The sequence below is a fragment of the Larus michahellis genome, chromosome 1, assembly GCF_964199755.1.
Source record: "Larus michahellis chromosome 1, bLarMic1.1, whole genome shotgun sequence".
NCBI classification, from domain to species: domain Eukaryota; kingdom Metazoa; phylum Chordata; class Aves; order Charadriiformes; family Laridae; genus Larus; species Larus michahellis.
In genome coordinates, this window is record NC_133896.1 from 15,596,894 (window position 1) to 15,622,023 (window position 25,130).

Consider the following 25,130-nt stretch of genomic DNA (forward strand, 5'->3'; position numbering starts at 1 on the left):
ACACCAATTGTGCCCTAGTAGTGCCTCTTTGTTTCCAAATGAGGTCCAGGGTGACTATATAATATTAACATATGCAGGTCTAAGTTTTAGTTCTTTCAAGGTAGGTCAGATGAATTCCGTCCTCAATGTCATCCCACTATTCTGACTGCTACTTGCTAAAACATTCTGTGAGTGCTTTTGCACTTTTTTCACAACCTCTGAATGACTGTGAACGGGGTCTCTCCTGCAAAGCGTTATGACTCAGTTCCCACAACACAGTCATTTTTTCAAAGGAGAAAATGTACCGTTTTCAATAACAAGCTTGGCAAAGACACTGACCAAAATTATGTCCCTGGCACATAATGTCCCTGGTTTTAAGTACGCTGTGTAACCATTGCCTAAGTGAATTAAATGGCTCTTTTCTGTTTAGACAGCTGGATTTCTGTGTGGCACTAGATGGCAATATTCCCTCAGCTCCAGCAATGGTCAGGGGAGCCATACGCAGCAAAGGGACATATTCTGACCTTGTTTCCTTGTTATCACCCATGTAGCTCGTATTATAACAGCCAGGTTTTATGTGACTACGGTCAGTCTGGGCTGCAGAGGTTTTTTTTCTCTCTGTGCATTCACCCACCTACTTTTGCAGCTTCACAGTTCTCTGTCAAAACATTTGTTGGACGGTACACTTACTGTGTGGGGTCTTTGGTTTCATTAAGAAAACTCTTGTGGTCTCAGGCTGTCCCATTATATTGATGCTCAAATCCACAGGCAAGAAGTATCTACATCCAGAGTATTGCACTTTCCTGCTGCCTTTTGTGTACTGATGTGGTGGCAGACTCAGTCAAGTAATTACTCAGATATAATGTTGTCTCATGTCACTCTTAAGTGGCTCATTTTTTTCACTCATGTTTGCTCTCAGATAAAATAAGCATAATCTAAACTCAGCAACTGTAAAAAACTCATTCTGCGTCTTATGCTTGTGTGATATTTCTAAAGGCTTTCTCTAGTCACAGAGCTTACAGGCAGCAAAGAACAGAGACAGTGACAAGTATTGCATCTGTCTCCTTTGCCTGATTAAGATTTTGTTTGCCTTCAGGCCACTTTATTCAGGCCCAGGTCTATTGAAAATCCTCCACCTTTCAAACTCAGGCTTGTCATTGGTCTTTGTGAGACCAGGATTATTGTAATTATTTTCCAATAACCTAGATGAAATGGTAGTGCTACACAAATGTAGAAAGGTTCCAAGGATGGCTTTAGACAGTGTACGTCCCAAGGAAGATATTGCGGTAGAAACTGAAATTATTGTGCAAAAGTTATTTTTTCAGTTCCCTCATTGTCACAGGACCACCAAGCCTCCTCTTCAAGCCGATGCCTGCCAGTTCCCATTCATCCCACCACACAACCTTTTTTTCCAACTTGCAAACCTACTTCCATGCTGCCACAGCTGTTCTGCCACATACTTCTTAGAGCAAAGATCCCCAAACCACAGCCACTACGTCCCTCCTCCTCTTATTGCACATCTCTATGTCCTCAGGTCAGGAGTCCAGCTTCACACATCCCATCTTTCTGTTTTTTCCACTCCTTAGCTTTCCCAGCAGAGATCCAACTTTTTCTCCACCAAGTCCCTTCACTCTCTCACATTTCACAGCCCCAGCTTCAGTCCTCTGCCTCACAAGTCTCTGTCCTCCTGTCAGCTGAGTAAATCGTGGTACTACTGTGTTGGTGATTGCTAAGCATGAGAATGGAGCAGAAACAAAAGCGATACACCAGATCCTCAGGTGGTATTAGGCTGCTGCATGCTGTCTGATCCATGGTAATGGTAGGTCTGAGACTCCATGCACATTGGGGTTACCATTTGATGGGGTCAGAAGCTCACAGGAACACCAGAAACACAGCTCCCTGAGCAGTCACCCTGCAGTTATTTTAGGTCCCACATAAAAGAGTAATGCCCTGTTTTAGACACTTCAGTGTAATAGCCAGACTGCAGCTTATACTGTGCTGTGAAACAAACAGGGAAGAGAGTGAAAAGTCCCTCCTTACTCGCTTACATGTCTTCTACATACCAGCTACTGCCACAGAGAAGGGCAGGAGCCACATTTTTCCCAGGGGAAACATACTAGGAGGCATATGCAGTACTTATCTTTTCTTCAATGCCTTTGCCATGCCAATACCTGGAGGAGAATGTCCTCTCCCAGCTATGGGCTGCCATTGGGCTACGATCTGCTGAGGAGTGAATTCAGCACCCATTGAGGCTTGAGGTAAAACCCATTGGAACCCTGGAGCAATGAAACGGGAAAGGATGAGGATCAGGGAGAAGTGGAATCAAGTATAAAGCAAGCAACTGAGGTAGAAATTTGCTATTGTTTTGTGCCACATCTGATTAAAAAAATTAAAGAAGCCCATAGGAGACTACAGAGCTGCTTCTGATCAGTCTCTCCAGGGAAACAGTCATTGAGAGGAGCTGGAAGTGAATGAAGATGACTATAATACACTGTGGCACCTCAGGGCCCTGGTGCAAGTCAGTCCCATCACAGCCTTGGCAGCCCAAGCAAAACTGGAGTGTATCCAGGGCTACATGCCCTTCTCTCATCACACGTCCCTCCTCTGCTCCCCTGGAGAGCTACAGAGCCGAGCTGAGGATCTCGAAGTTCTTGGAACCGTAAACAAAACTTCATACTGTTAGGAATTAGTGAATTATTCTTACTCCTCCTGTTCAAAGGATGCAGGAACTTAGGTGTAAAAAACTTGGAGTTTCACCTCCAAGTGAGACTCCACCACCTGAGCCCTCGCCTGGTGCCCAGCCATACTGTTTTCTTTTAATTCTGTACTCTTTTTTTTTTTCCCCAAAGCCAACAGAAAAATATTTCATTTGTGCTAAAATGCAAGGTTGCTTTTGCTAAATGTAATCAATTCCCTTTTGCTGATAAAATAGGTAAGATATAGTATGTTTCATGATGCAAAGGCCTGTTTAAGAAATCCTTGGTGGTGTTTTAAAATACTTAAATAAGTGAAGTGCATCATGCTGTGTACATAGAAACCTCAGAGTTTCTGTACCCGTATTTGCCCAGAGCATTCTTTCTTGTTGCATTTGCATCATTTGCTACTTCACATCCTTGTTTATATATTTACCAATCAGCTCAGGTGGCCAAGCAATTACAATAACAAATTTATAATACGCGGTAAACACTGTATCATGAGGCATAAGGCATTGCCACATGGGTTCAGGCCCTGATCCAATATCCAGTAAACTGTGAAAGAAGACTTCATTGTCCTTGACAAATTTTTCACTGAATCTTTACTTGCACGAGAACTTTTTTTGGAAGACAAATCACATGATTAAAATTCAAGCAACATAGTGACTGGTGTGGACAAGTGATATCATTTCTCACAGGTATTGAATGTTCTACACCACCACATGTTTTTGATCTTGAACCACAAAACACCAAGTAGTTGCTGATAATATTTTATTTGTGAATGGTGAAAGAATATTGAAGCTTAAGTTTCACTGACTTTCATGTTGTGTTAACACAGACAAATGTGATATTTTCAAGCAGCACGAGAACTTCTTAAAGAGAAAAACTTGACAGCAATATGCTTTTTACAGTCATGGTGTCTTACAGTTGTCATGATTGAGCTTGGGAGTGGAACAAGAAGTTTGGCTTTTGTGGCCTTGGAGAAGTCACTTGACCATTTTGTAGGGAGGATTCAAGTACATCTAGAGCTTTTTTGAACTTATGTCCTTGGAATCGTCTGTCTGCCTCAGTCCACGTTTGTCATTACAACAGCAAGAGGGAAGACAGAGGCTGAGCAGGCAAGATGAAGGGGAGGGAATGGGAAGGATCAGAACAATCTCTGGTATCTTAATGCCTTACATACCCTGAGTCCTCCTAAAGTAAGTGCTCAAATTCTTTGGTTCAAAAGACAGACTCCTGGGATTACCTTCTTCTTTGGCAAATGCTTTCATCCCTCAGGTGTATAACTGCTGGAGCAATGGGAGATTTGTTTTCAGCACTGAAAACATTTACGTTTTCAGGCTTCTCTATGTACTCGCCCAGATTTTAGGCCGTTCTTTACTTAAACCTTGATCCTAAAAAAGCTCTTGATGTGATGGAAGCACTTCTTATTCACAGACACCTCAAGTTAATTATCAAGGAGTGACTAGTTGGTTTACGTGTCTACAAGTCAGTGCTAGAAAATAGATGTGCCAGATATCTGTCTGGGACTTTTTTGCATAATTGCATGGGTTAATAACCTTGCTAAGCTGGGATCGCTTTAGATGACATTAAAGTAGCCTGGGTAGTACTCATGACTTTTCGTTTGCTCTTGTCACTCACAAATGGTACAGAGGAAGCTTTTAGCTGAGAAATCAAATGAAATGGTGCATAAGTTTTTGGTGTAGGATGCTACGGAACTGTTTTAATATTTTAGGAAAGGTTACCAAGGCAGCGGATGGAGAAGCTGTACTGTTTAAAGAGAAAGGCAATGAAAATAAAACCTGACAGTCGAGGTAATTTAATTCAAGTAATAACAATAAATACTCTTGAACTGAGGTTGGATCAGGTGCGTGAAAATTCTCCTTAGGCTGCTCAATTTTTAGTGAGTAATTACCACAATAAGATCAAAACGTCTCCTTTCCTGTGAGTTGGCTAAGCAGATGAGAGCCACTACTCTGGCTGAAATAGCCATTAATGGGAAAATTATGTCTTGAACCTCCAATGCGTTTGAAAAGTGAGAGAACATTTCTTTCCTGTTGACAGACTGGGAGTCAATTGAGAATTAAACACATGGAAAAAAGATTAATGTCTTAAACCTGCACATTTTGTTATGAAAGTAGACTACTTCTCCAAAGCTGTTCTCTGTTAAAATCTCTCACTTTCCTGAGGACAGGCAATTGGTAGCTTGCACATCAAGTTCTGCTCTGTCCCACCACATATCCCTCACTTCCCATGTTCTTTCTGTCTGCATCCCAACCTAAGACTGGTGTAGTCTCTCACACTCTGATCTGTTGATCTTTCCCCTGGAACCAAGATTCTTTAATTTCCTGAAAGATGTAGCATCTTCCTCACATTCTCCACCTTACCTGGTAATCCAGAAGACATTTTTTCAGAAGTACATTTTTTTATGCACTGCTCTAAAATGCCCAGGTTTCAAATAATCTTGAAAATCGAGGAATGATTAAAACCCTGGTTTGTTCTTTGACCTTTTAATTTGCTCCAGTTAATGCTTCTTCCCTCTACTTTGCCTGCAAACTCCCTGGTTGCATTCTTGCTTGTGCTGCCTTGACCTCTTTTCATCTAGCTGCTTTAAATTCCCAGGAATCTCATTCCTGACCTTCCTGCAGCAGCAGAGCTACTGCAGCCAGCCGCATCAGGGAACTTCTGCCTTGCTCACATTTCCCTAACTCATCTGTTCCTAACGAGCTCTGTATTTGATGATATGCATATACTTATTTGTACTTGATTTTCAGCCTGTTCAGGGCTCTCTTAACTCTGGCTGCTTTTTTGCCTTATCGCAACCTCGGGATCAATCAGAGAACCACAGAAATCCACTTTGTAGAGGAATATAAGAAAAGAGGGATGCAAGAGAGGTACTGAAAGATGCCAGCAGTGACTGAAGGAAGAAGAAGGACCCAGAGCCCTTTCTGCTCACACTTGCTCCACCCATGTGAGCTGCCCTTTTTTCTGCACTCACTTGGCTCTCCCCCTGCCTTCCTGGTCACCTCTACAGACTCTTCTCACAACATGCTTGAACCATGAGGCTTATCAGGGACTACCTGAAAGCCCTGGAGACATATTTAGAGAGAAAACAGAAATTAACTACTCCATGGGTATTCACATAGCACCTGAAACAATTACCTATTGCACTTCCAGGTGAAACTGGGGAAAGGGTGGCATTTCAAGTGCATCTGTCTGTATTCCAGATGCCTTTGTCATCCATGTCTCCCATAACCCTCTATGGTGTCTCTATCACAAGATGCATAGAGGAAAGTCTGATTTATGTGTATGTACGCTGAACTCTTGCCAAAAGTAGATTTGTGTAGGTTCTCAGATGAAGGGAGGACAAAATAAAGAAGCTGAAAAATGTATTTATAGGGAAAAAAAAGCCCACACCAAAACCCAGCCCCAAAAACCCCAGCCTAAGAAGCAAGGGAAAGGAAATAAAGGACAAAAATTATGACTTCTGAGTTCTGGAGAAGGCTTGGCTATTCAGAGCATAGGATGGAAACAGTCCTATCACTCAAGCTACATATTAAACAAATTTAAACATGTATCTGAAAGACTGGATACTTTAAAACTTAGCCAGAAGTTTCTATAGTTCTTTCAAGATTAAAAGAAACAGCAGTATAATGGAATAGTTTATATATTGCAACTAAAAGGCGGGAAAAAAGCTAGCAGCATTTTTACAGTGACAATCTAATAATTAGTAAAAGATCACAAGCATATTGTACAAGCCTGGTTCATGTCTGCACACAGACCTCATCTTTGTAAGATGTCCAGTCAGATCAAAAGCTTCTTTGTGGGCCCAGGAAATGCATCTGAAGGGGTGGGCAATGACCTGGTAGGTAAAGGGATAGGCTAGACTTTTTGCCAATATAAATACATTGACATTAATATCTTATCAGCATAACTAGGTCATTTGAGGGTGAGCTTTTCCATATATTTTTTTACTAACATGGTCTAGGCACACATTTCCTGGGGCAATGGAAGATTACCTTCCTCAGTACTACAGGCTGATGTAGCGTGTGCTTCCAGATGATATGGTGTGGTCATGTTCACTTTTAACCCAGGCTGCATCTGGACTTGGGAAGGCCCTAGAAACACTTTAAAATAGAGGCAGATCAACCATCAAATGAATGTATCTTATGATTCCTCAAACCAGTATCAGATATGTAGGTATGGCTCAGTTCCAATCAGTATGTTTTACTGATGCATCTTTTCCAGTTTAATACATCAGCAGAATCCTCCACGGCACATTTAAGGTGCTCATGCACCAATCAATGGCAATGCCCACCCCAGCGTTAAACTAGCTGTTCATGTTCAGCATGTGCAGTTAACGTGCTCATACTACACAAAACGCAGGAGCACAGGACAGAGCTTTCTGAACTACTGTCAGCTTTCACTGGGACAGCCACAGAGTGTCCTGCAGAACCATCTAGAGATGATAGCTTAGCTCACAAATCAGTGTGGTTTCCCCAGAGCTGTGTTAAACCTGAATCTAAATTCTACCTCTTTGCAGAGCTGCTAAGTTTGTGTGGAGGTGTTTGAGAATCAACTAGACGAATCCCTGAGCAACCTAATCTAATTAAGCCTGCTTTGAGCAGGGTGTTTGACTAGATGACCTCCAGAAGTCCCTTCCAAACTAAATGACCTCCAGAAGTCCCTTCCAACCTAAATTATTCCGAGTTGATGCTGATGCACCTATATTGCACCCAGTTCCAGTATTAGTGTCACACATCAGTGCTCCAGAAAAACATGCTGGGGCTGCCCTTAGATTAAAAAAAAAAAAAAAAAAAGTTGCATGGGTGTATTGTCGGCTATCTGGCTAAATGCATCATCTAAAGGAGCCAGTGCACTTTGTGTAGTGGTCCATGCTGTTCCTGACACAACTACAGCAAAACTAACTTCCTCATGTACGTATGCTGCAGTTTCACCTCCAGCTGTGCAGTGTGTGTGGTCTGAGTAATTCTCTGATACCCAGAGAAATGAGAAAACTTCAGGTTATTGACTTAAGTAAGAAAGCATGAGTATCGATCCTGGTGTGTGAAGCGATCACCTCATTTGCCAGAGCCATGAAAGCAGGATTTCCAGATTTAGAACATACTAGATTCTTTTCATAATGCTTCAATAAATAAGATGATTGCAGTGAAAGGACTATTAATGATTGTTTTCTCAAGTGTGGCCCAGGCCTGTGGATGGAGTGTCAGCAAGCAGCAGTTCTCTGACAAGCAAACAAACTGACGGTGTTTAGAAACTCCCTTAGAGACACGGTCCTTTGTTTTGTTTCTCACTCCACAACATGACAAAGAGGAAGAATTTAGGTGGAGCTGATGTAAACTAGGGAAAACATACAGTGATCTTCCTTCACTTTATATCCTGGGAACACGAAGGACAGGGTCATAAAGACGATGAAGAGCATGTTCCTTCTTCTCAGTTTGCTGGGAGTAGTGACTGGTAAGAACATGATTTCATTACGTTGCTAAAATTAGAACACTGTTGGCTGTTATACTTTCTCTCGGGAGCTTTATAACACATATTTAGGGATCAGACACGGATGGAAAAAATCAAGTAACAATTATTTTCCTACTGAAATAGACTGAGCTCTGTGGTTACAGCACTATAATGAAGAAGAGAATATGACTTCTTGCTAAGAAACTTTGCTGGATGAGGCAGTTCAGCGTGCAATAGCCACTGCTTGGTATGACAGTGTTGGAGTGGGAAAGGAGGTCAGTTCACCAAGAAACGATATTTTGTATTAACACTCTAGTATTCTCCTTTCTGCCTAGTGGATGAAGGGAAGGCAGTGGATGTAGTTTTTCTGGATTTTAGTAAGGCTTTTGATACTGTCGCTCACAGCATCCTTCAGGACAAGCTGTCCAGCTGTGGAATGAGCAGGTACGCAGTGCACTGGATGAAGAACCTGCGGAAGGACAGAGCTCACAGGGTTGTAGTGAATGGGGCTACATCTGGCTGGTGACCCATAACCAGTGGTGTTCCTCAGGGTTCAATTCTAGTGCCAGTTCTGTTCAACATATATTAATCAACAATCTGGATGCAGCAGTTGAATGCACCATTAGCAAGTTTGCTGATGATACCAAACTGGGAGGTGCTATTGACTCTCTTGAGGGACAAGATGCCTTGCAGAAGGATCTAGATAGATTGAAGCATTGGGCTGTGATTAATGGGATGAAATGTAACAATTCCAAATGCTGGATTCTGCACCTAGGATGGAGTAAGGTCAGGCACAAGTATAAATTGGGAGAGGAGTGGCTGGAGAGCAGCCCTGAAGAAAGGGATCTGGGGCTGCTGGTCAACAGCAGGCTCAACAGGAGTCAGCAGTGTGTCCTGGTAGACATGAGGACAAACTGCATCCTGGGGTGCATCAAACACAGTATAACCAGCCAGTCAAAAGAGGTGATGATCCCACTGTATTCAGCATTGGTGCGGCCTCACCTCAAGTACTGTGTGCAGTTCTGGGCCACACAATTTGAGAAGAATGTGAAGGTCCTTGAGGAGAGCAACAAAGCTGGTGAAAGCGCTGGAAGGAATGTCCTATGAGGAGTGGCTAGTTTGGAGAAAAGGAGGATGAAGGGCGACCTCATTGCTTTCTACAGCTTCCTGAGGAGTGAAAGTGGAGAGGAAGGTGCTGAGCTCTTCTCCCTGGTGTCCAGTGATAGGACATGTGGGAATTGTTCAAAGCTGCACCAGGGGAGGTTTAGAGTGGACATTAGGAAGCACTTCTTTACTGAGAGGGTGTTCAGACACTGGAACAGGCTTCCTAGAGAGGTGGTGGATGTCCCAAACCTGTCAGTGTTTAGCAGGTTGGACAATGCCCTTAATAACATGCTGTAACTTTTGGTCAGTACTGAATTGGACTAGATGATCATTGTAGGTCCCTTCCAACTGAAATATTCCCTTCCCTTCCCTTCCCTTCCCTTCCCTTCCCTTCCCTTCCCTTCCCTTCCCTTCCCTTCCCTTCCCTTCCCTTCCCTTCCCTTCCCTTCCCTTCCCTTCCCTTCCCTTCCCTTCCCTTCCCTTCCCTTCCCTTCCCTTCCCTTCCCTTCCCTTCCCTTCCCTTCCCTTTTCCTTTCCTTTTCCTTTCCTTTTCCTTTCCTTTGTAACATTTCTAGTTGTTGAAATAAAACAAGCAACGAACCAGGACCAAACAGAAAAACACTTGTGGAGACTATTCATAGGGCGATATCAGTATCTTTGCCCAGTGTAAAAACATGGGAGAATTGCCAATACAAATATGTGCACGTTAGCAACTTAAAGCAGATCTTTCAACTGCAGTCTGTGGGGCTACATGGAGGACTTAGTTCTGCTTGTAGCAAGCTAGCTGCTCAGGTACGGTCTCTTTGCTCTCAAGGAACAGAAAGAGTTCTGCCAGCCCTCAGGAACCTGTCAGTATTTGGTGGTTTTCCATGATGTCCCCAAAAGAGGGGACATCAGGACACTGCATGTGGATCTCAGCGCTCCTTGAAGAATAGTGTTCTTCTAACCTGCATGGTTATGGAGAGAGAAAAACTGGAAGGCGTGACTCAAGCACACTGTAAAGATTAACAAATCACAAACAGATAAGACTTAAATGTGCATATACTTCTCAAAGCCAGACTCATGATTGCTTTGTCTTGGACTCAGCATTTGTCAGTGTTTGGCGTGGGTAATTCTGATAAATAATGTATTAAATTGCTTCAGGCATGTTTTGTTCTCCAAAGTAAGGAGGTAAGCAAGGACTTGTGAATATGGAGAGATGGCTTTTGTAAAATCAATTAGAAGAAGAAGCCGTTTAGATGCAGTTCTGAAAAATTCAGTTAAAAATAAAGAGCAAGAAGCAAGAATTTGTGATTTAGGAAGACAAATCTTGAATAAACAGCCAATGAAATCTTTTGAGATAATATAAAAATAGCAGCTCTTTTCTTTCGACATTTGTAAATGATATAAATGATTTCATTGATTTTATGAATGGTTTCCATTAATGAACTGTGGCTTGCTGAGAGAACTGGTTTCATCAGGTACTGTTCACAGGAGATTACATTCAAAGTTCATCTCCACTTATGGAAATGTATCCTGGGAAGCCCCTCTCAGCTCAGTCTCATTTGCATGGGCAATTTTTGTTGGTGTTTTCCAGAGTCTTGAAGAATATTGATAAAACCTCAGTGCTTCACTGGGTCCTGCTTCCACTGACATAAATCAGTAATGGCCCAGCCGAACTCAGTTTTAGCTGAGTGTCAGTGTGACCTGTTTAGATTAACTTACAGGTGGTTCCCACCTAACAGTCTCCCACATCCCACACTGTACCTCACCCACCTGCAGAGCATCTCCAAGGCCTTTTTTTTTTCATAAATGCCAGGGTAATCCCAGCCAGATCAGTGACCCATGGACCTGCTGTATCTGTAATGTGGGATCATGGGAACCTCCATGCAATTGTGGAGAGGCTCCAGGGAAGTGTCTCAGCTCTGCCTCTTAGCAGTGAGGCCCTGTGCTCAGAAGAGGTCTTCCCAGAGGTGAACTCTCTCACCACAGCCTAGTATGGCTTGTTCCATGAACAACATCCCCCGTGCACCCTGCTTCTCCTCCCCTCAATGCAGTGAGTCTTGCAGGCTGCAAGAGGAAGAACTGGAGGTGTCTGATGGAGTCATGCTGCTCTAAGAGGTGCTCCAGGAAACCTCGCAAGATCAAGTGCCTCTTGGGGGGGGATGTGGGAAGAAGGGGTCCATGGGACTCCATGCTTTGTCTTGTGGACTCATCTGCTACTCTTAGTTTTCCTTCTCATGTAGCAAAGGCACTGGGATCCTAAGTCTTCTCTGATCCTATGAGGAACAGTTACTTGAGAGGCCAGTAATAGGAGTAATGTCTATCACACACAGGCCATAGTGGTCTATCCCTGAAATGCTGCAAAATTTTGCAAGGGCTGCAGGGAAACAAGATTTTGGCTAGTTGGGCAAAAGTCACCAAGGCTTCTTCTAATGTCATTGGAAAGCATTGGAGCTGAACTCTCCCCCTCCAGATGGCATTGGAGGAATGGCAATTAGAGTGCCTCTTTGGTAGCTGATGTGTGCCACCCTTTCCCAGCCACATTGGAAGGGGCAAAGGGAGATGCTTCTCTCCCACACTGCAGAGGTGTTGCCAAGCAGCAGATTTCCCCTTGGCATTACATTCCCAAGCTCCAGGCTGAGCCAGAACATCCAAGCAGAAATGTGCTGCAGCCCTAATGGCCTCAGACTATTTCCCATAGCAGCTTTTTACTTTGCAGCTGCCCAGCAAAAATAAAGACTGCATGGAGTTAAAGACTGCGGGTGTATGAACAGCCTGGCCAGGCCCTTGAGTGAGCAGTGTCTGCCTCTGTCTTGGCACACAGTATGTAGGAAGTTTTACTAAACACAGCCAAGCTTTCTTGGCAAGTGTTTTGGACAAGCCAGCAAAGCCCCCCCAAGCAACATTCAGTCCTGACATAGTCTCATGTTGAGGTACATTGCCAGTTTAGGGATGTTGTGATTTATGTTTTCTAACACTCTTCATGAGATAAAGCACTACAGGCCTTTGTTAAAGTAACAAAATCCACAAGTGAAACAGCAGAGCAAGCACAGATTTTGTGTTGCGGAGTCCAGAGGCCTGACTGAGTAACAAGGAGCTCACATGAGACTTAGATACCACACACACCACGCTGCTTCAGGGTGCTTTTGGGGGCCCTACACCCCCTCCAAGGAATAGAGGTTACTCTTCCACGCTCAAAGGCCAAGACACAACAGCACCACACCCCAAAGTTGTTACTAACTCCCACTACTGACGAGCCAGACGTACACATAGCTATGCTAGAAAGAGAAAGAAGCGGGAAAATGGAAGAAAAGGGCGCTGCAGATGGCATAATTCACAAAAAAATTTCCTTCTTTAACATCCAGGTCTGTGTGATTCAAGGTGCTTTTTGATGTGATTAGTGCACGGAGGCAGCAATTAGCACAGGGATGAAATGAAATAATAGAAATGTGTTTGGTTTCTTTGCTTCTATATAAAGGCATATATGAAGTCAAGTGATGCAGTAACAATAGTACTTTAAGATCAGCCACTCCAGACAACAACAGTATAGTACTGAATTAGAGAAAAGATTGATTCTTTTGCCATTAGTACTGGATTTACTACTGTGCAATGCCACTGTTCGTAAGCAAGAAGAGAATCAGGCCATTTTGTGCTCATTAATGGCAGCTCTTGGCACAAGCTGTGTGCTCCTGCTAGCCTAAGATTCCCAGAAGTAATTTTACATTCATTTTCATCTTGCAGGAAGAAGAACCCAGTTGCTTAAGGGCTTACCTGCAACAAGCACTGTTGAAGAGAATGCAGCAGCCGGTGTTTCAGTTTATACCTTTAACATAACGGTTTCTCCAATGTCTTCTGAAGGTGTTGCAATACTTCCTACCATAGTAAATTCAAATCCACTTACAGAGGCTTTTGGTATTGAACGAAAAGGAGATGTCGAATTCAGTGTGAGTTTTACATTTAGCTTGAGCAATGTTCAGTCATGTAGGCTGATGTTTCCTGGATTACTGAGCGCTGACAGTGCACAGTGACTCATCTTTTAATCAGAAAAGAATTGCAAATGTGGTAGTATTTGGACACGCTGTAATAGATATGACAAATGAATAGCATTATTGATTATAATTTTTAATTGCATCTTGGCAAAAACCTCCTATCACAATAATTCCATTTATTCTGTGATAGAAAAAATGTGATTTTTGAAAAATAAGAGGTGAAGAAGGACATATAGGACCTGCTTCTGTTTTGAGGATTTGTCTGTAGTTTCTCATCTTAATTTATATGAAGTCACTGTGAATTTAAAGTGGCTTAGTTAAACCACATGCAGCTACTGTTTGGCTATTCTCACCTAGAACTAAAATGAATTTGACTCACTTCCAAAATGACGTAAGCTGAGTCAGATCAAAGTCATATTTAATTCTGAACGAAGGCTGTGACACACGAGGAAGTTATCTTGAGGTAAGAAGTTATCACACTTCCACACATCTGTGATCTATTTCTATCTATTACGTGTTCTTGTCCCATGGCAAATGCAAAGCAATTTCTATTACTTCACACTAATTTTCATTGCTGGATAAATTAGCAAGTATTAGCTCACATTTGTCACTGGCAATGAGTGTTCAGATGCATGATAACTTGTCATCCCATTGTAACTCACTTATATGTCTGAGCCTGAACAGTGACACTGAAGAGTGTCTTTAGAAAATATGGATGGGCACTGAGTAGAGACTTAAAAAGTTAATTTGCATATGTTTTTCTGGGTGTTTCCAAGGAAGTTCAGATTTTCACAGAACTGAGACAAGGGCTTTTCTCTCATCCTCTTTGCTACTTTTTCTGGGAGAAAATTTGGGGAATGTAAGAGTGATGCCAGGTGGTTGTGGCTTATTGACCTGACCTGCCTGGGGGAGCTGCTCGTGTTCCCATGCTCCCTCCCACCTCCTCTCAGAGCACAGAGCTCAGCTGTGCCAGCTCTGCTGGTTCTTTAGCTGCTCCCCAGCCAGATCAGTGAAATGGTCTAAAAAAAAATTTCAAAAAAGCCCTCTTTCACCTGAGAAGCATAGGATGTGGCTGCACAAACTGGCTCATCTGAGGGGATGTAACAGGCAGATGGAAATGGATACGTCCCTTAAGCTGGCTTTTCTGACAGAGAATTCATAATGTGGGACTCCCTTCCTAGGCTGTATTTTGTCATTTTGAATTAAAGCTATCCTTTCTGCTGCAAAACATAGCCCTTTTTTATACCTGCTTGTTCCTGTCCCATGTCATCTCTATACTGTGCAGCACAACCATTTTACGTTGCTGCTTGTTGAGTGGGACTGAGAAATTAATCTGGAGGAAAAAGTGTTTTCCTTGGTTTTTTTCATGGCAGGGATGATGAAGAACTTCTTGTTCTAGCACAAGTGCAGAGTGACACAAAGGTAAAAACGAATGGCCAAGAAAAGTACAGGCTGGAGACTGCTTCTTCCAAAGTGTCAGTTTATCCATTTCCCAACACAGCTCCATTACCAGGATGGTCTGTGAGGGCTTAGTGTGTCTTGCCCGAACTGTTGCTGTTTTCAGGGTTTCCTAACTCACTCGAGGGACTAGAACAAAGAGGCTGGGTCAGGGAGTATCAGTCATGACAAAATCATAAAGCAAGCTACATATGAATTCTGGAAACTAGCAGCTGAGTGAACATACCCCACTCATAAGGCAAAGATGAGTGTCCTCATGAGTGTCCTTAGTTAACTTATTTGATGAGCATTGCTACTTTTAATTATTTATGCTATGTTGTAGCAGATTGGTACAATATTTTGCAAAAGTGATGTGATCCAAGATGAGATACCTCAGCTCTACTTACTGCCATTAAATCTTTGATAAGATATGGAAAGAGGCAGTCTTTCATGTATGAATTATGGAGTTTTCAGATTAGCTAAGTACCTGTTAGCACAGGCTTTTCTGTATTTCTGAAGCACATTTACTCCTGTTGCAGCAAGCCTAGGCAATATCACGTTTCTTGCTATGTTTTGCGATTTCTGAGCAAGTCACAGTTACTGACATGTGAGCCCTGCCCATACCTCCTCACTTTACTCATGTTTGAAGAGTGCCATGATGTGCTGAATTCATGACAATGTACTGCTGCCCAAAGCTGCCTTGAGGCTGTTAGTGATGCTCCCTCTGCCTCCTGGGGGTGGAGCAGGGAGCGATGAGATTCTCAGGTGGAATGAGGGGTAGACAGTTACGGTGTGACTCTAGATTCCCTTTCACGAAGTCTGCAGCTGCTGCAAGTGTGTGCAGTGCTGCTTTTATCAGTAAGGATTGATTCTGCCTGGAGCAGAGGTGAACTGTGACTCACAGCCTACACCAGTGGCAAGCTGTCCTCAAAAGCAACATAGAAAGAGACCATGTAGATTCACATCTTCACTGGCAAGGTCTCTATAAAAAAGGGTGGAAGATATGTATTTAGGCAGTCTGCCTGTAGTTACAACACCAATGAAAATATTTGGCTGTGAACTGGAGGGGTGATCCCCAGAGCACATCATTTCTGCTTGGAATTGGACAGTTTCTCATTCTGAATTCATTGCATCCATTTACTGTATTTAGATTTCCAGCAAACATTCATTTTGGAGAGCAACCTTCCCATTGGTGTTACAAGCTTTTGTAGGATGTTTTTTCTGAGCTAGCATCACTTTTATGGGAAACTTCTATTTGCACAATATAGGTGGGGAAGGCACCATCCAGGACACAGTTGCTTTCTCCTGCAGTATTGTAACAAATAAATCCACAAGGTTCCAGAGAGCAGCTTTTTCACACACCAGAAGGCATAAAACATTTGTGCCCCTGATCACTCTCCTCCAACTGTCTTTGTTAATTGGCTCTATTTTGGCCTCTGTCTTCTAATTGTGCTGACATCACTTCTACATTTGTCCTCTGGCCATGGCATCTCACCTAAAATTAAGGATGTGTTCTCCTGCACCCTCTCCAGGCTCCTCCACTCTGCAGTAGTATGACTGCACTGACATGGTCCTTCTCACACACACCTGTGAGCCCCAATTCTTCTCCTTCACATGTTCCATAGCACCCCTGCTACTGGTATTCAAACTTCAGAGTTTTTTAGCTACAAAGTTAATTTAAGTGACCTTTCCTTTCTTGTCCAAGAAAGGAAAGTTCTTGTTTCTTTATTAGTTTCAGCAGTGAATATCGTAGCATACAACTTTCAGCATCCTGCTGTTGCTCTGGACTCATCCTAAATCCCAAATGAATGTATTTAATGTTTTTTCATGGAAAGTCAGTCTTGTGCTTGTACGTCTTCTATGTTAAGAGGTGGCGTGCAGAGCTGGAAGTCTTTAAAAAAAATACCAGAGCAAACGTTTGCGTTACCAATCTTACAAAACTTAAGGGTTATGTTATTTTTTAATTAGTTTGACATTTTCACCAAACAGCTCTGGTCCCTCTCTCATACAGTGTGCTTGTGCAGTTTCCACCTCTCTTTGTTTTCCTGCAAGTCTTCTCCCAGACACAGCTTATACAATGAAGGGGCTGGTACCTGCTAGGCTATACAGTCTCCTGCCCCTCACTCCTTATTGCAAGTAAAAGGTCTTTGCCCTCGTGACCCTGACTCACAGAAACAGCAAAGCTGCCCTTGTGTCCTGCAGGGCTTCCTCCCAATTTTCAGTCTCATCACACCTCGACTGCTCCTGGACGTGGGTCAGGAAAGGTGAGGACCTGGCACAAGCAAGTACCTGCAAGATGTAGTCCTGGCCTTGAAGGCAAAGCATTGCTTGTGGGGCACGATAGCTCCTTCCAGGCTTTCTCCTCCTCAAACTGTCCCTTACACAAGAGCTCCTCGAGTTGCTCCATGAAGCTACAATGTTTTGTTCTTTCTACTCTGTTTTTCTCACTTTTCTGCCTCTGACAAGTAATGTGCCAGCAAGTAGATGATCTAAAATATTCACTGCTTACTGATGGAAAATGTCCCTTCACTTGTATTCACTCATATAGACTTATATGTATTCACTCATATAACTTATATCTCTTGCATGATGTGCTAATAACATTTTTATCTTTTCAGGTTGTTACCACTGGAAACCCTGTCCTAGATTATGAAACTATGCCAAAGAGCTTTGATTTACAGATTTTTGTTGAAGATACAATGGGGAGAACTGATGTTAACATACTGACTGTCCGAATAACAGATAAAAATGAACATCCTGTATTTCGAGGAAATATGGCAATTCAAAGTAAGATAATGGTGGTATTTGAAAAGGACAATACTTGAAAAGATTACATCAGATGAAAAAAAACCCTATAGCTGCATACAGTGCCTGTAGCTGAAGTGGTCTAAGCATTTTCCTTTAGGGAAATAAGGGAGGAACAGAAAACTGCCTTTATCAGAGCTTTATTTTACACAAATATTTAGTAAGCATCATCTCTAGAAATGCTCTTCTAGTTTTCTTGAAGTTTTGACCAAAAATGATGTAACCATTTTGAAGCACCTGAAGAATTAAAAGAAAATGAAGAAGTTTTTATACCAATAAATATATGTGTTCTTTTTTTTGATGAGATGGATACCTACCTAGAGGTATGTATTAGAAACTTGAAGTTTGGTGGGGATATAACCATTGAGTATGGGTACATGTTTCAGTAATTTGTTGAAACCTGGACTGATTTGGAGAAGCAAGATAAATTTAAATAAGTGTATATTGTGCATGTGAAAGCATTTCTGAGGGATAATGATAAAATCATTGCTCTGCCAATGTTTTACACCTGTATGTTGCCTTTGCACCTGCACATGAGAAATTAAGTGGAAAATCAGTTTGAAGAGTAAGATCTCAGAGATTGTGATCTCTGGTGATGCAAATAGAAATAGGCAGAGTTCTGTGTCCTGCGTGGGACAGATGCTGTTAACCAGGTTTACTTTCAGACACAGGCAAAGGTACAACAGGGAGGAGTATGCAACAGCCTCAGGAATAAGTCTGGAGTGTCTGGACCCCGCTGTCATCAGTGCAGGCTTTGCATGCCATGCAGTACCTAATACGAGTGACAACGGTCTCAATAAAAAGGACAGGAAAGAATTGCCTTACTCTCCGAGCAATCTTATCTTGTTTATTTACTAATAAGAGGAACCTGGAAAAACTGTACCATGAGGTGACAGAATATAGTGATGTATTTATTATGTGTTCACACACAGACAGAACAGTTCAGGTAGTGAGCAAAAAATATGCTCTTATTATTTCATGAGGTACTGAGAGCCTGTTTGAAGTCTTGATATTCTAACAGCACTGTACAGAAGAGCATTCAATGATTCAATATTAATTTTTTTTTTTTCTGTCTGAAAATATCAAACTGTGAAGCTGTTTGTGGTAGGTATGCAGAGCTGGCTGCTGACCCCCCCAGATGTGGACTCGCAGCAGGGCTACGCAGGCTGTGACTCGCAGCCCGTGGAACGGTCAGCTGTGCGGCCTGGCTGCAGCCCTGACCTCTGCCTGCCGCAGAGGCCAGGGCTTGTCTGCCGGGACGGGTCCAGCCCAGGCCCACTCAAATTCATCCCGCTTCACTGATGCCTCCGAAGCACGTTGACTTTCCTGCTTCCATACAATGCTTAGTTTGTAAAGCAAATTAGCTTCCCCTAGGGAAGAGGCTGTGTCATCTTCTGAGTATAGCTGGTGTCTTGCATATCATGGGTGCTGCTGGAATCTAATAATAATTAAATGTGACACTTCAGGGGATCGGCACAGCATGAAACACACTCTACGTGGGAGCTTGTTACAAATAACTGCATCAGCTTAACTCTCAGCTAGAGCTGCCATAAATTGGTGAGCACAGATGTCTGATCTGTCTAACTGTGTGGCTTTAGTTAACAGTACCAGCTACAATTAGACACTAATTGCGCATTCGCTGGTTATGAAAAAGCATCTCCCTCTCATTAAACTTTATATTCATATTGTTGTCCTCTGGGAACAACTCATTATGCTGCTCTGGGATTCCCACTGCTCTGATGAGAAACAGCAGTCAGCAGGGGTCACAGTGGAAATTAATACTCCAGAAACAGCAGGTCCAGCAGACACAAAAGGGCATAAAGCAAATAATGTGATCTAAAGATCTGTTGTTCTGTTAATCACCATATCCAAGGAGAGCTCAGTCTCTTGCCAGTGGTCCAGTACGGGATGGGCCCAGCTGTGAGAATTCCCGACATGGAAACCAGTACACCTTGCACTGAATTAGCCCCCTTAATAATGCAAAAATTTAAGTAAGCGCAGACCATCCACTATTTATTTACCTCGCAGGCGTAAAGCAAAAGCAGAAATTAAGAGAAAAGGCTCGGAGCTCTCCTGGCAGGGAGCAGGGGGTGGAGAGGGAGGGGATGGTGATGAGGACCTAGCACAGGGATATGTTCTCCCCATCTGCATAGTAAAGAAAGACACAGGTGTAGCCCAAATGCATCATTTTATTCCATACCCTATGAGCAGCTCAAGATAAGCCGCATGTAAAGATCAGTCTTTCTCCTGAAGGCACAATTCATATTGCAACTCACAGTGATGTTTGCCTGTTTACAGACATGCGATTGGTTTCTTTTTATTTTTTGAGTATTTGCATTCTTCCTGTGATGATTTTGGAATTACACTTCTGAAGAGATAAGACACAGCAGGCAGTAATAGGTCCGGACAGCTTCAGTGTATCAGTATGTTTGCTGTCGTGTCCTTTATTCTTACCCAATTAACACTGAGTACTCTTATATCCTTGCAGCTGTAACGATCTATGTCTTGGAAGGAACACGCATGGAACGCATTTACCAAGTTGATGCAGCTGATCCTGAAAACGCTGAACTCAAAGTAAGTTATATTAAAGAAAATAACCCAGAGATGATATAATCCACTGTATCTGAAATGCTAATTGCCAGCATCTTTCAACAGCTTCCTTCCTTATCAGGAACACAGGAAAAGGTTTAGTCAGGAAAAAAGAAGTGTTTTCAATAATAAACTGAGAAAACTCAGTCTCAGTGTTTGGACACAAATTGTATTTTGAGTTCTCAGCCCTCCAAAATTAAAGCATATTGAAGGCAGGGTTTGATACAGTTAATCAGAGATACAGTAGAAATTGTGCCCCTTTTTTTCTTAAAAATGTCTTGCGAAATGTTTCATGTAGATGACAGTAACTAAAAGTAAATTGAATTTTTAACCTTCTGTATTGCAATGCAAATTCTTTTAAATGAGACAAAAAGAAAATCGCTTACAAGGCAACTGAATTTCAGCTTTTTGACAATCTCAGGGCAAACTGTGACCCTCAGTTAGGAAAATTTTCAGCTGATCTGAAAGTACTCTTGGTATCAACAAAAATTTCTGGAAAGCGATAGGTTTGTTTGCAAACAGGGGAAAAGTAACTGCACATACCTAAGAATTGTCTTCTAGCTTTGCTTCATTGGCTTTGGCTTTATAAAAGACAGCAAGTTCAAGAACTGAACCTGAGGATGCTACTTCAATGTGTAGCATTTTTCAAGAGAGCAATTATCTTGATGTCCGTCCTCAGGCTTTGCCCAGTCAAACCACCAAACCTGAGCTGGTGAGGAGGGAAGCAGAGGCCTGAGGGTTTAGCTCTGCTTTGTTCCTGAAAGCAACGGCAGTGAGTTCCACATGCCTTCCAACCCCTGACGAAGCATAATAAGAAGCTGCAAATACAGAGATGCTGGGCAACAGGTAAAATAATAATCCAGAGAGGGATTTTAGAAAGATCAACTGGCAAAAGATTGTTAAAAGAATTGTGATCACCTTGCTGGTTTTTTTAAAGCAATTTCAATTAAATCTAGCACTGCAGGAGGCAAGTTGTTTCACTCAGCTCTCTGTACCTCCTGCCTTTTTTTCCCCAAAAGTAACACTAGAGCAGTTGCATCCCTTTGACAGATATTCTAAGTGGATTTGGCAGATTACTCGTATGGTGCATGACCCTCTGATGTTGCATACTTCAGACTTCATAGGTATTATTAGCATTGGAAATGTCCTTGAGGGCTTACTGGTGATGGCCTGGCAGAGGCATGTGGATGATAGCAGGGAGGACATGTTGGGTGTGTGATACCTACCCAACAGCCATGGGAATCATGGTGCTGCCTTTCTCCCTACTGTGTAGGGTGCCAGGGTGCTCAGCTTCCTCCCGCACCCGTGCACTGCTGTGGTACCCATTTGTGTCGTGCAATGCACAAAGCGGCTGCTGCTACATCCCACCACTGAGCAGCCACATTAACATCGGGCAGTTGTGAACACCTTTCAGCCTCACGCCCTCATGCACGCCGTGAAAGTCCACTGTCCCCTCCTTGCCCTCTCCCATCATCTGGACTGTCGAACTTCATTGCCTCCTCCGCAGCTCTTATGCCCCCCAAATCCAGCCTCACCCCTTCTTCTCTCTCCCCTCCTTTGTGCATGTACTCTGCTGCCACCACGAAGCTGATTTTTGCCTGCTGCGCTGTGGCTCTCCTTGCTGGCCTCTACATTAAATTCTCATTGCAGACCTGGAGTTCACAGAGATAGAGAATAATGTGGACTTTAATGTAGTTCAGCGTCTGTGACTCTCCACTGGCTGGCAAGCAAGGCACGTACGACCAAGTTTGAGCTGCTCCAGCTCAGATGATCAGGGCTTGTGCTGGCATCTGTATGTCAGCATGTTTCATTATGCCTCAAAGTTTGAGGCAAACGCTGTACTATAACTTGGCCTGTTCTACAAGGCAAGGAATGAATGGAGAGATATTTAAAGATAGAAAAACTAATTCCTTGCTCTCTTCATTTCAGTATACGCTGCTCCCTGAATCAGTGCCATTCCTAGTCTTGGAAAGTGGGGCCATTTTTTCCACAAAAGTATTTGATTATGAGAAAGATCCACATTGGTGAGAATGTATTTTATTCATATGGTCTATTAGCTTATGGTAGGCAGAGAAATGTTTTCGTACATAACCAAGAACGATTCTTGTTTTGTTTTCTTATTTAACAGTTACTTTTTAAATATAACAGTGACAGATCCAGACGGACTCAACTCAACAAAAACAGTGAATATAAATATAATTAACATCAATGATGAAAGACCTTACTTTACCACGTGAGTGAAAAACTTCCATTGTACTCAAAATTTAGATGTTTTCCCAGCTTTATTTCTTGGGCACCAAGGGAGGGCGTAACATAAGGGCGAGTAAATGTAACAACAAAATACTACCAAAAACAGTATTTTCATTTTGTTATGATTCCTGTTCTTTTACTGGAAAGCTTTGCCCTGATTTCCCTCTTTTATTCTTATTTATATTCATAATAGTTTCAAGTTTTCCAGGCTATGCCTTTATGCTAAGAGCAGCCAAACAAGCTTGTTGTATTTGTTAGCATTTAGAGAGGTTAAACCTCTGCAAAGACCTTTGGACAAGTTCAGGCAGGGAGATGAATTTTACCCTGTGTGAACACAATCATATAGACTTTACCCTTCATGCAGATGTGCATTTCACCATAATGATGTTTATTCATGCAGAAATGTCTAGACATAAGAAGGTCTCACTTTTGATCTGTCTTCCTCTTCTTCCCAGACGCTTACACTTGTAAATGATCCCGGTGATATTTGAAACATTTCCATCTCTTACTGTGTCATAAGCAGGAAATTGTGTCATAACACACAAGTCAGAAATAGCTTTTGAATACTAATGGAGTTTTAGTTGGAATCAGGAATGTTGTTGAAAATTTGGAAAAATGGGAAAGAATATACATGTGCCACCAGCAGGCTGTTTTGTGGTAGAAAGCACGATGGACGATTGTTTCTGAAGCAGAAGCTCGACAATTACTACAGTCGATCTGATTCTGTTGTAGATTTATCTTTGTCACTTGCATAAGCCACTGATTGGATTCAAGTCACTCTCTTTATGTCTCCTGATCCTGAGGCTCCACAAGGTCCCTGCTGAGAATATTTTATGGTGGCTGCTCTCCTGCCATCTGTGCGAAGGAGAAGACAGTGTAGCGCCTGGGCCATGCCAAGAGATTTCCAGCCACTTGTCTGGAGCAATCTTCTGGGTGCTTTGTGGATCCAGAGCAATGCATGGCTCCTGCTCTGAGGTTGAGGATCTGAACCTTGCTGGGTGAAGTGGTGGAGAATCTGAAGAAACAAAAGAATGAAATATTAGAAAGACATGGATTTTTTGTTGCTACTTATTTAATACTTGAACATTATGTCTGCGATAATCAATAAGTTTAACAGCTCACTCCACATTACTCTACTGCTACAAGCCAGAGGAATCCTCTTTCCAGTGCCGACATTTGCACGTTGTGTTCTAGACTGATTATTTCCTCCAGATGTTGCCATTTCTGTTTATTTATCCTTATGTCTGGAATGCTAAAGAAGCTCTTTTAATTATTTATCTATTTGTTCAAATTAGTGAAAGCTGCGGTGACTTGAGCACCTGTAACACCTAAGGTCTAAGACTCAGTTCTCACATGGCACAAATAAGGCCGGGTATTTATTTGAATCTTCTCCCTTTTAGATCCTACAGACCAAAAAGAGCAGCTCAGTTTGTAATGAACTTTAGATTAAATTACTTTTCATGATCTGTCCTCAGTACGCACATGTATGGCCTCTCCCCTGCAAAAATGTGGGCTGCATGCTGGGGCTATGTACTTTCTGACACTATAATAATTAGTGCTGGGATGGGAGACGGGGAAACTCGATGAGTTAGCAAATCTTTATTTTTTCCTGATCAAAGCTGTCAAGAACAGAGTTTCAAAGTGTCTTTTTAATTGTTTCCATAGTATATGCAAGCACATCTGGTTTTGGTGTTCACAACACTACATTGGCATTCAGCCTTTTGAAATTCTGGCTGTTAAAATCAATGGAAAACTTGTGGAGTCAGGAAAACAAAGGAGAAGACAAGAAAACAAACATATGCTTCCTTCGCAATTATACTGCAGTGTCTAAAAGGTCTGCTTGAACCATCCAGTAAAAATCCACTGGCAGGTGGCAGACAGATGGACAACAGGACACAGTCCAGACATAGCTGCGTAGGAAGCGGCCCACAGCTCCTCCCCAGCTGTGCTAGTACTCGGTGGTACTCGGTGCTACGAGGATGTGTTAGATAATGTCCTGCTTCTTCCTGAGACATCTGGTGGGGACAGGACAACAGCCTGTGCAGGGTGCAGGTAGGGGTAGGGGATGTGGAGGGGGCTCTGTGGTGAGTTTGCTGTGCACAGAGAGGTGGGAGTTGTGGTCCCTGTGGGCATAGGGAGTTCCCTACTTTGAGCCAAAACCAGTTAGAGCTGTCCCTCCTGTACTCCTCAGTGATCAGAGAGGCATTTTGGGGTGGCATTTTTGGTAGCAGTGAAGGAGATCTGTTGCTATTTGTTTTGTTTCTAAGTGACTCTGGAAGCAACAGGAGAACAAGGAAGGAAAAGATCCAGTGCCAAGTGTGAGACAGAAACTTAATAAATACACTGACTCCACAGCATTCGCTAACTTCTTGTTTGCTTCTGGCTGTAAGTTAGGTGTTTTTACTGGGAAAACCCTATGTGATTTTTATCCTGTGTGCTTTCCTCTTTCCATATGAGATGACAAAACAGTCATAGATACTGTGTCTTCTTAACCATTCTTAAAATTGCAAGTGGAGACCTGGATGCGTGGGATCTTCTGTTCTGTCTCTGCAGTTCTCTGCTCCAATTGCTAAGTGCCCCATGATGTCGATTTTCAGAGGAGAGCGAAGGGCTCCTGCTTTCCTATATCGGCAACTATAGACTAGTTGATTAGCTAAGTGGTGGCATAGGAAGTTTAAAATGTGCAAAAATTATTCAGTCCTGAAACATACTCCTAATGCTTTTCTGAATTCTTCAGCACCTTCAACTCCCTTTGATATCTAGAAGCAGGAGATGTTTCTGTGTGTTTTGGTAGTATAAATCAGCCTTTGTAAATTCCTTGCACAAT

General features: G+C 42.6%; 1 protein-coding gene across 1 annotated transcript in view; it reads left to right on the forward strand.

The window, feature by feature from the left end:
• CDHR3 (cadherin related family member 3) overlaps nucleotides 1–25,130 on the forward strand; it is a 65,151-nt gene that overhangs the window by 16,532 nt on the left and 23,489 nt on the right. Inside the window, exons 3-7 of the mRNA XM_074571240.1 lie at nucleotides 12,975–13,177; nucleotides 17,278–17,446; nucleotides 19,953–20,038; nucleotides 21,983–22,077; nucleotides 22,182–22,286. Coding sequence (XP_074427341.1) covers nucleotides 12,975–13,177; nucleotides 17,278–17,446; nucleotides 19,953–20,038; nucleotides 21,983–22,077; nucleotides 22,182–22,286 — 658 coding nt within the window. The remainder of the gene's footprint in view (nucleotides 1–12,974; nucleotides 13,178–17,277; nucleotides 17,447–19,952; nucleotides 20,039–21,982; nucleotides 22,078–22,181; nucleotides 22,287–25,130) is intronic.